Raw genomic sequence first — 12225 nt, 5'->3', positions numbered from 1 at the left:
CAGATGAATGGAGAGCCGCGCTGTAGATATGATCTGTCCAGACTCCGGGCCCGGGGCGACGTCTGATAACGTCGAAGACCCTCTCCAAAGCGCATAAAGGCGGTGCGTCTGGGATCTCCAGCCTGCGAATGACTACCCGCTCCAGCTTATACGAGAGTCCACGTATAATATAAACTTCCCGCAAGCTTTGAAAGAGAATCATCACACAATTACCCATGACTGTAAAACAATATAATGATATTTAAAAAAAAACAAACAAAAAAAAAGCAGGTTTTTCTTCAGTCGTCTGGGTTATAGACGGCTACCATCCCCTCCAGGTCGAGATCTGCGTCTTCACCGAAACATGTGTACAGTTCGTTGATCTTTGCTTCAAAATTATCAGTGTATTTCAGCTCAGTGAGGATGTTTTCTACCGCCCCCTGAACCCTCGCAGCCGATGGGTTGAGGAAGCGCTGGGCTAGGAGCTTTACCACAGCTGGGATGAAGGTCGGTCTCCAGAGTCTCACCATTAATCTCTCAAAATGTCCGGTAAAGAAATATTCATTTAACGGGTCCAGGCACTCGTGCTGGCGCTGGCTGGGGTGATCGATCTCACACCCGTAACAGAGTTTTTGTCTGTAACTTTTGATCACAGCCAAAAGTAAGTGTGCCACGCCGACTTTCACCGTTTTCAGGAATTCCTCTGACAGGAACCCGTCTGGCCGGTCAGATGCGAAAGATGTGGCGTATTTCTCAGCCGGCTCGAGGTCTTGTACCTCCCGCGGACTCGCGGCCTCCGTGACAGCGGGAAGAGACCCCACGCCTCCCGGGCTGGAGAGCGCGTGAGAAGGATGGATCTCGCCCCAGACCGCCTCGAGCTGAACTCCCCACGGGCTCTCGTACCCACCGCGGGTCCGTGAAGCCTGGCTCAGGGAGGGCTGGTCTCTTCCACAGTCGAGCGCGCAGTCACAAGCGATGTCGTCGGCCGCTGCAATGGGAGAGGTTGAGGAGCTCATGCTGGTTCGTCGTCCGATGCTTGAATGAGATGTGGTCCCCTGGTTTTTATAGAAATCCCCGTGCATGCGGGGAGGAGCTACGTCAGAGTTTTTTTATTTTTTTATTTTTTTTTATTTTATTTTTTATTTTATTTTTTATTTATTTTTTTTTAAGTAAAAAGAGGGGCCAAGTTTTTTCGGACTTCGATAACGTCCCTCCAGGCCAGACACCTTGTAAAGAGGCCCGTAATCCTGTCGTTGCAGGTGTTGAACATCTCATGCCAGCTCTCAGCCGCAGCTGTGACGCTTCTGACGTGGCCGCTGGCACTAACCCGCTCCAACTTAATTTCACCCTCAGAGACAGTGTCAGGAGGTCCACGCTGGAATATCACCCTATAGCGAGGCCCCTGGGCGCTGAGCCAGGTGAGTTGGAAGCGTGTTTTCTTCTTTTCCGGCGTCCGATCTCCTGGAGGTTCAGGGTTGACCGTGTCGCGAATCATCGAGCCCGCCGCCGCGGAGAAGACACCCCAATCGGCGGAAGTAAGCGCCACCCGTGGGGTTCCTCGAGTGGCAGTCTCACCCTCGGCCAGAGTGAAGAAACTTACTTGGGCATAATACGGGTCGAACGTGTAAGTTAAACGTTCGTGCCCCTCCAGGCTGTACGTCAGATCTTCCTCCGGTATCGGCTGGCTCAGACGGCTGACGTACATTCTCGCTTTTTTTGGGGCAAGCGAGCCTTCTGTTGTCATGGTGATGTTAACCGGGGTCTCGCAGATGTAGCGGAGGATCGGAGTTCGTCTCGCCATGGTGAATGCTGTATGTCACTCTATCGTCGAAAGGGGATTTTTAAACCCTTCTTCGTCCGCGGGGCGTAATTCCTTACCTTTTGCTCTAAAAACACCGTTTGGCGTAAGTGATAAGGAGCATTGTTTATTGTTCGGGCTCGGGGCAGCATCTCCGCTCAGCGGGTGTCCCGCGCCCCATGATCGATCGGCTAATATCTTAAAAGAAAACATCATCTGGCGTGAGTGATAAGGAGCATTGTTTATTGTTCTTCGGGTTCATCACCTCGGGGCAGCATCTCCGCTCAGCGGGTGTCCCGCCACACACACACACACACACACACACACACGCACACACACACGCACTCACACAGACACAGCGTCTGCAACAGGTTTTACAGCAGTGGGGTCATGTTTCCGCGAGCGGCTCTATGCGTGGGTATTTGACCGTCTTGCTGCAAAGACTTACAGCCGAGAGAGACGGCTATTTGTTCCCCTTCTTTAATTTACGAATTAAAAAACAGAAAAGGAAACGTAATAATTTAAGAATTAAAAATATTAAAGGGGCATTAAATAATAGACAGTGATTTATGTTTAATTATTTCAGAATTAGTTAATTCTTTAATACATTAAAAAGATCTAGGTATTTTTAATCATTCTTTAATTCATGAAATAAAATGACATTAAAATATTAGACCCTGGGTGGGAGGGGAGGTATGGCTTGGAGGCGGTGCTTGGCTGGGGTTAGGGGAGGAGCTTGGGGGTGGGGCTAGGGGAGGAGCCAGGGGCGGAACTAGGGGAGGAGCCGGGGGCGGGGGCTTAGGGGCGGGACATACTGACGTCATCGACTCTGATTGGATGTGACGTCATAAGGGGCGGGGGCTCAGAGGCGGGACTAGGGGCGGGGATTGGGGGCGGGGCATAATGACGTCATCGATTATGATTGGCTGTGATGTCATAAGGGGCGGGGCTTGGAGGCGGGACTAGGGGAGGGGCTTAGGGGCGGGACATAGTGACGTCATCAATTCTGATTGGCTATGACGTCATAGAGGGGGCGGGGCTTAGTGACGTAGTCGATTTTGATTGGCAGCTGTCACTTTTTTGACGAAAGGTGGGTCAGTTTTCTCTCTCGCTTTGACAGTTTTTATACCGTCGACATGTGAACGCACCATCAGTCAGTAATTTATTTCCCCGTGATGTCCTCTATTGAGGTCCAGAGGAAAAAAATAGAACAAAGTGTCAGATATATTAAATAAGAACACACACTGACACACACACACACACACACACACACACACACACACACACACACACACACACACACACACACACACACAAGACAAATGAGAAGCGTTCAATCAAGTGCAACTAGGAACCAAAATAAACAGATTACTCAGAAGTGAGAATTAAGAAAAAAAATTAACTAAAATTTTTTTTAACATATTTGTGAAAACAGCCACTGCTACTTTTTTGTTCACTGTTTATAAGCTTGCAAGTGATATTAAGTAAATGACAATAATACAGAAAAATTAAGTTTTTGCAGTTCTGACTTTTTAAAAGAAGTTTAAGTGTTTGCATTGCTGTTTAATTTGTACATTTAAGGAGCAGAATGTTTGGTGATAAAGAAGGGAGGCATCCCAGAGTGGTGTGAGTTTAATAAAACCATCACAACACTGTTAACAAGGAATAAATTAATTAAGCATTAGCACTTTTTTGTTCAAATTAACTGTCACATTAAGAGATTAGAAGCAAAATTAACTTACCAGTTGTGTCTGCATATGACCAGGATGACATTTTCGTGATTTTAATGGAGCTCCGTGTAGTTTGTGTCTTCTAGGGGTCTCCAGCGCAGACTGAGCAGGTTTCAGGCTCCAACGTCACCAACGTTCAAAAACAACAACAACAACAAGCGAATCACACGAGGGGAGGGGGAAACCACTGTGAGATCCGGTGTGTTGCCTGGCAACACAGCCAATGGGGCAGCAGCTGACGGTTACCGTGCCAACGGTACACAAACGGCAAAATTTCTTTGAAGCTTTTTGACGGTAGGTCAACTTTAAAACTACTTTATTTTATTACAAATACTTAAGCAACCATGTTCCCCATTTGATTACACTTTTAAATGTATAACTCTCAACTCGGGAACGCTGTTTAGATTGTTAACACACCTGCTGATTTATTCTGACGTTTGTTATACGATTTGTTTACAAAATGAAAGAAAAAAAAAAAACAGCCATATGAATTATCTGTTGTTTTATCACTTAAACCACAGACAGAGAGGACAGTTTAACCCTTTGAATTTGCATGCATGTACTGTATAATTGAATAAAATTAAACATTCACATATTTAGGGACACACATACAGTTTTTCTTTTATTTTAGCCTGATAGAAAATTATATTATATTTTGTATTGTTTAATGAGAGTTTTTCTGACTGTTTTTATGTCTCTCTCTCTCTCTCTCTCTATATATATATCACATCACTCACTCATCTTCAAGCATTTACTCCAATTAGGGGTCACGGGGGGGGCTGGAGCCTATTCCAGCAGTCATGGGGTGTGAGGGGGGGGGGGGGTTCACCCCCTCCCTGTACAGGACACCAGTCTGTCACAGGGCCACATATAGACAAACACATTCACTTTTTTCATTTTCCAATCCACCAAACCTGCATGTCGTTGGATGTGGGAGGAAGCCGGAGCACCCAGAGGGAACCCGCGCAAACACAGACAAAAATTGACTTATCCCTCCACACAGAAAGGCCACAGGTGGGAAAACAACCCATGACCTTCTTGCTGTGAGGCAAGAGTGCTAACCACTAATTCACCGTGCTGCCCTAATAATATAAATAATTATATAATATACAATTGATAAAAACAATATATATGATCATTTGCATCACTTTTTACCAAAATTGGAGCAATTTGCATCACTTTTTACCAAAATTGGAGCAGCTTTAACTTTTCAAAATTTAAAAATGCTCCAGTCAAATTGAAATTATTGGTTGAGCTAATAGGATCAATAAATGGAATAGTTTTTACAGTGTTGAAAGCTTGGTCTCCAAAGTAAAGGTCAAACAAGCAGCTCAACATCCATTGGATTCTATGACATGTGACATACAGTGAGGAAAATAAGTATTTGAACACCCTGCGATTTTGCAAGTTTTCCCACTTAGAAATCTTGGAGGGGCCTGAAATTTTCATCTTAGGTTCATGTCCACTGTGAGAGACATAATCTAAAAAAAAAATTCCAGAAATCACAATGTATGATTTTTTAATAATTTATTTGTATGTTACTGCTGCAAATAAGTATTTGAACACCTGTGAAAATCAATGTTCATGTTTGGTACAGTAGCCTATGTTTGCAATTACAGAGGTCAAACGTTTACTGTAGTTTTTCACCAGGTTTTCACATACTGCATTCACACACTGCAGCAGGGATTTTGGTCCACTCCTCCATACAGATCTTCTCCAAATCTTTCAGGTTTGGAGTTTCAGCTCCCTCCAAAGATTTTCTATTGAGTTCAGGTCTGGAGACTGGCCAGGCCACTCCAGGACCTTGAAATGCTTCTTACGGAGCCCCTCCTTAGTTGCCCTGGCTGTGTGTTTGGGGTCATTGTCATGCTGGAAGACCCAGCCATGACCCATCTTTTGTGCTCTTATTGAGGGAATCTTGCAATACATGACCCCATCCATCCTCCCTTCAATACGGTGCAGTCGTCCTCTCCCCTTTGCAGAAGAGCACCCCCAGAGTATGATGTTTTCACCCCCATGCTTCACAGTTGGGATGGTTTTCTTGGGGTTGTTCTCATCCTCTAAACATGGTAAGTGGAGTTGATTCCAAAAAGCTCTATTTTGGTCTCATCTGACCACATGACCTTCTCCCATGCCTCCTCTGGATCATCCAGAGGGTCTGGACATGTGCTGGCTTGAGCAGGGGGACCTTGCTCCCCTGCAGGATTTTAAACCATGACAGCATCATGTGTTACTAATGTAATCTTTGTGACTGTGGTCCCAGCTCTCTTCAGGTCATTGACCAGGTCCTCCTGTGTAGTTCTGAGCTTTCTCAGAATCATCCTTACCCCACAAAGTGAGATCTTGCATGGAAACCCAGACCGAGGGAGATTGACAGTCATCTTGTGTTTCTTCCACTTTCTAATAAATAATCATAACAGTGGTTGTCTTCTACCAAGCTGCTTGCCTGTTGTCCTGTAGTCAATCCCAGCCTTGTGCAGATCTACAATTTTGTCCCTGGTGTCCTTAGGCAGCTCTTTGGTCTTGGCTATGGTGGACAGGTTGGAGTGTGATTGATTGAGTGTGTGAACAGGTGTCTTTTATACAGGTAACAAGTTCAAACAGGTGCAATTAATACAGGTAAAGAGTGCACAATAAGAGGGCTTCTTAAAGAAAAATTAACAGGTCTGTGTGAGCCAGAATTCTTGCTGGTTGGTAGGTGTTCAAATACTTATTTACAGCAGTAACATACAAATAAATGATAAAAAAAATCATACATTCTGATTTCCGGATTTTTTTTTTTTTTTTTTAAGATTATGTCTCTCACAGTGGACATGCACCTAAGATGAAAATTTCAGACCCCTCCATGATTTCTAAGTAGGAGAACTTGCAAAACCGCAGGGTGTTCAAATACTTATTTTCCTCACTGTATGTTGCCTCGCAACATGATAACTAAGCATGACACATGGTGCAAACTATTCCTTTTTAAAAACCCTATTAACATAATTAATAATTGCATCAGTTTTTACCAAAAAATGGAGCAACTGTAATTTTTGACCCCTGTACAAACTGAAACAGACCTTTGTCACCATTCCTGCTGTTTTTACCCCATAACTCCAGCGCATTCAGTCACAGATAGTCCAAATTATACCTTTTTGGAATCTTTATGATCAGGCAAATAATGTGGTATAGTTTTCAATATGATTGAAATGGTCCTCATTGATTTTCCAGTCTGGCTGTCTTTTGAACCAAGGACTATCTGTTCTGAAGACCACCGCTTAACCACTAGAACATCACCTCCCTCAACATAATGCTGAGTTGCAGATAAATGGCCTCAAAATAAATCTGAAAGTCTGTACTTGTGCCAGTAATCATTTGGCTTGTGTAGCAATTGGATATTTTTTGTCAGAGGAACAGCTGAATGCTCCTGTGTTTTGTTGCATGACTTTTATTAGAACCTGTGTCTTCACCAAAGACAACAGTCAGCTCTAGATCAATCTCACAATCCACTGTCCAACCCTGAGCCCACATCACTGAAATAAAAGAAAGGTTTTTAGGAAGGAAGGTAGTTAATTCTTTCCTGGACAGCAGGCACACTCCAGGCTGAGAGCTCTAAAAACCACACTAAAAATATAATGGCAGGATTTGCCTATATAGGAAGGGAGAAGCTGCTGAAGATCCCCTGACTGCGAATTACGTCCAGCATTGGATTTTGATTTAAACGTAACCAGTTGCTGTAAAGGTCAATGGTCATGTTTCACATTTTAAGGTTACTGATTCAGTGTGTTTTCAGTGGATCTCACTGGTTGTCACTGTGTGTATTTTTTCTGCTGCCAGATTACACACCAAGCCCCAAGATGTCCTCATCACCACCAGGTAAGAATTAGTTAAAATGCCACCAGTCACACATAAGAAACAACGTCACATTGTTGACTTGATTTGTATTTTTAACAGCAGGACCTGAGAATTTGTCCTGACAGTGCTGTTGTATGGCAGCTAAACCAGAACCAGCTGGTAAAGAGACAGATCACAAGACAGAATAAAGACCAGAACTCATTAAAGTAGAGGACTTATACAACATACAGTGATCGGGAAGAAGCCTCCTGATTCTCCTCTGCAACATAATCTTATTGTATAAAGTATATTGTGTTCTTCTAGCGAAGACACTTTTGAGATGTTAACAGAAACATTTCAGCTTTGTGGAAAACTGTGGTAATAACCACATGAGTACCACGTAGACTGTATGGAGGTGCACATGCACAAGCAGTCATGTAATGGGGCTCATCCGAACTCTGGTGTAGTCAGTAGGAATGGTGGGAAACACTAATTTTGCCTGCTATTTTAATAAACTGGGCCAGATTTCCTTATTGTTAGAATTCAGAAATAAATGTGGACCAATGGGAAAACCGACTAATAACATTATCATGAACATAAACACAGACAGTGCAGAGGAAAGGTTTCATTCACACCTGACACTTTTGATCAAAATGTAGGTTTGTATTTTTTTTTTTTTTTTTTTTCTGAAGCAGTGCATTAATTAAAAGAACTTTGAACGGGTGAACTTTGATGCACCACATAGATCGAAAGAGCAACTATATTTTTTCCTCAAAATTCGACACACAATACCCAATAATGACGATGTGAAAAAAAGTGTGTTTTTTATTTTTGTTTTATGTTAAGAGTTTATGTTCCAAAAATAATAATAAAAAATACCTAACACATGTTTTATTGGAGCTCAGTAGCAGCTGGCACAAAATTAACTTGTCAGTTCTGTTATGATGAATTAGGGCGAATTGTAATTTATTACTGGGGGAGACGGTGTCAGAAATTTTTATAGTTGTCTCAATAATAATAACACACACATATATATACACACACACATATATATATACGTGGGCTGTCAATAAAGTAACGGTCCTTTTTATTTTTTTCAAAAACTATATGGATTTCATTCATATGTTTTTACGTCAGACATGCTTGAACCCTCGTGCGCATGCGTGAGTTTTTCCACGCCTGTCGGTGACGTCAATTGCCTGTGAGCACGCCTTGTGGGAGGAGTCGTCCAGCCCCTCGTCGGAATTCCTTTGTCTGAGAAGTTGCTGAGAGACTGGCGCTTTGTTTGATCAAAATTTTTTCTAAACCTGTGAGACACATCGAAGTGGACACGGTTAGAAAAATTAAGCTGGTTTTCAGTGAAAATTTTAACGGCTGATGAGAGATTTTGAGGTGATTCTGTCGCTTTAAGGACTTCCCACGGTGCGAGACGTCGTGCAGCGCTCTCAGCCGCTGTCGTCAGCCTGTTCAAGCTGAAAACCTCCACATTTCAGGCTCTATTGATCCAGGACGTCGTGAGAGAACAGAGAAGTTTCAGAAGAAGTCGGTTTCAGCATTTTATCCGGATATTCCACTGTTAAAGGAGACTTTTTTAATGAAAGACGTGCGGACGGATCCGCGCATCGGGACGCAGCCGACGCGGTGCGGCGGCACAGGAAAAACACCTCCGTGTTGATAACCATTTGTAAAATCCAGGCGGCTTTTGATGGCTTTCAGTGGAGTGAGTATATGAGAAATTGTTTAACAGGCAGGACATGTTCCAACTTGTCCTTAAGGCTTTCAACAGAGGTGTTTTTCCTGTGGCGGAGCGTCGCGGCGGCTGCGTCCCGACGCGTGGACCCGTCCGCACGTCTTTCATTAAAAAAATCTCCTTTAACAGTGGAATATCCGGATAAAATGCTGAAACCGACTTCTTCTGAAACTTCTCTGTTCTCTCACGACGTCCTGGATCAATAGAACCTGAAATGTGGAGGTTTTCAGCTTGAACAGGCTGACGACGGCGGCTGAGAGCGCTGAGCGACGTCTCGCACCGTGGGAAGTCCTTAAAGCGACAGAATCACCTCAAAATCTCTCATCAGCCATTAAAATTTTCACTGAAAACCAGCTTAATTTTTCGAACCGTGTCCACTTCGATGTGTCTCACAGGTTTAGAAAAAATTTTGATCAAACAAAGCGCCAGTCTCTCAGCAACTTCTCAGACAAAGGAATTCCGACGAGGGGCTGGACGACTCCTCCCACAAGGAGTGCTCACAGGCGAATGACGTCACCGACAGGCGTGGAAAAACTCACGCATGCGCATGAGGGTTCCAGCATGTCTGACGTAAAAACATATGAATGAAATCCATATAGTTTTTGAAAAAAATAAAAGGACCGTTACTTTATTGACAGCCCTCGTATATATATATACATACATACATACACACATACATATATATATATAATGACTCTGTTTGAGCAAAGAATGGTGGGAGTAAGGATTGCGCACCCATACCCTCACCCTAATCTTTTCCTTTGTGTAAGCTCCTTGTTCCATCCATTCCCTTTCCTGTCTGCCCCACCCCCCAAGCCCCCCACCAAAGCCCTGTGGTGATGTGGAATGGCAGTACGCACAGGCCAAGGATGTGGCTGGGAGTGCCTAGTCAAACCATGCACACAGGCGGCAGTGGAGCGACGGTCGTTGTGTTGCGGGATGGGGCAGCGCATCACCTCGGCAGCTTTCACTGCGACTGAGCAGCTCCACACTGCTCACCCCTGACGGGGAAGGACCTGGAGAAGGTGGTCTAAAAATTGTCTGCTCCCCCAATACTCTGGATGGGCAGCCGCAGCCATCAGAGCATCCCTTACTGCAGCCAAAAAACTAAGAAGAATATTCATCTGAACATTGCCACCTGGAATGTTCGCACCCTACTGGACATGTCTGAACCATCCAACAGGCCTAAACGAAGGACAGCCCTTGAGCTCACAAAATATAACATCGACATTGCAGCCCTCAGTGAGACCAGGTTACACGGCGAGGACTCCCTGACAGAAGTGGGTGCAGGCTACACCTTCTTCTGGAAAGGGGTTCCTGAAGGCACGCGTCATATCCACGGTGTGGGTTTTGCTGTGAAAACCAAACTGCTGCAGAATATCCCAGAATCCCCTGTTGGCATCAGCGAGCGACTCATGACATGGCGTGTTCCTCTTGTTAAGAAATGCTTTGTCACCATCATCAGCGCTTATGCACCAACCCTGGACGCAGATATCACACTGAAAGTAGACTTCTACAGGAGCCTTGATGCAGTCATCCAGAAAATCCCTGCTACAGACAAACTCCTCCTTATGGGTGACTTCAATGCTAGAGTGGGTACTGAACATCTAATCTGGAACAAGGTCATTGGACAGCATGGGGTAGGGAAAATGAACAGCAATGGGCATCGGCTGCTATCCCTCTGTGCAGAACACCAGCTGCTCATTACAAACACTATCTTCCAGATGAAGAAACATCTCAAAACCACCTGCAACACCCCAGATCTAAGCCCTGGCATCTCCTGGACTACATCATTGTCCACCAAAGAGACAGACAGGACGTGACCATCACCAGAGCCATGCACGGGGCGGAGTGCTGGACTGACCACTGCATGGTCAGATCCAAACTACACCTGAACATTCCTCCTTGTCGCCCTAAGACGGCCCCAAAGAAAAGACTGAACACTGCAGCTCTCTCCAACCCAGACACCATTGCCAACCTCCGACGTCACCTTGCCTGCAACCTTTCCCATATCCAGGAGGACACTGATGCCAATGACTGGCCAGCTCTATCTGTAGCTATCCAGTCTGCAGCATCAAAAGCCCTAGGCACCAAGACCAAACAGCATCAAGACTGGTTTGACAACAACTCCTTTCATATCCACACGGTTTTACAAGAAAAACAGCAGGCTCACAAAGCTCTACTTTCTAACCCACAATGCCCCAGCTTAAAATCTAACTTCGCTAAGGCTAGAGCCAAAGCACGACTGGCACTGAGGACCATGAAAGACACCTGGTGGCTGGAAAAAGCAAAGGAGATTCAACACCTTGCTGATTGCAATGACACTCACAGCTTCTACGATGCCATCAAAGCCTTATATGGTCCAAGGAAGCAGATATTCACCCCTGTCCGAACTGCTGCTGGAGACAGTCTTCTCAAAGACCGCCAAGAGATCCTTGACCGCTGGGCCAATCACTTTCAAAGCCTACTTAATCACACCAACCCTGCAGATCCTAACAACCTTGACAAGGCGCCAGTTATGCCTCAGATGCAACACTTAGACACCCCTCCTGACTTCAGTGAAACATCCAAGGCCATCAGGAGCTTAAAAAGCAACAAAAGCCCAGGACCTGATGGTATCCCAGCAGAGGTGTTCAAACATGGAGGTTATCTCCTCACACGCCGTGTACACCTTCTAATCACCCAAATTTGGAAATCTGAGATAGTACCCCAGGACTGGAAGGATGCTAACATCATTGTCCTCTACAAGCAGAAAGGGGACAGAGCAGACTGTGGAAACAGTCACGGAATATCCCTCCTCTCCACAGCAGGAAAAGTACTCGCAAAAATCATGTTGTCTCGGCTGGTGGAGTACATCTCAGAATGTACTCTACCTGAAACGCAGTGTGGCTTCCAAAAGTCCAGATCCACAACTGATATGATATTTGTTCTGCGGCAACTAGTTGAAAAAAGTAGAGAGCAGCACAGAGACCTTTACATTGCATTTATCGACCTCAGCAAAGCATTTGACACCATAAATCGTGGCATGCTTTGGAAACAACTCCACAAACTCGGTGTGGCACCCAAGTTCCTCTCTATTTTAAAGTAACTACACGATGGAATGCAAGCCAGAGTTGTCATGGGAGGACTCCAGTCTGAGCCCTTCACTGTCAATG

General features: G+C 44.8%; 1 protein-coding gene across 1 annotated transcript in view; it reads left to right on the top strand.

Moving 5' to 3' along the window:
- Positions 1-3722: 3722 nt before the first annotated feature.
- Positions 3723-12225, top strand: part of cfap100 (cilia and flagella associated protein 100) — a 61955-nt gene continuing 53452 nt past the window's right edge. Inside the window, exons 1-2 of the mRNA XM_034195174.1 lie at positions 3723-3801; positions 7324-7362. Coding sequence (XP_034051065.1) covers positions 7344-7362 — 19 coding nt within the window. The 5' untranslated portion in view covers positions 3723-3801; positions 7324-7343. The remainder of the gene's footprint in view (positions 3802-7323; positions 7363-12225) is intronic.

Source organism: Thalassophryne amazonica, chromosome 19 (genome assembly GCF_902500255.1).
Source record: "Thalassophryne amazonica chromosome 19, fThaAma1.1, whole genome shotgun sequence".
NCBI lineage: Eukaryota > Metazoa > Chordata > Actinopteri > Batrachoidiformes > Batrachoididae > Thalassophryne > Thalassophryne amazonica.
Note: the sequence above shows the minus strand (reverse complement) of the source record. Positions and strands in the feature narration are given on the sequence as shown.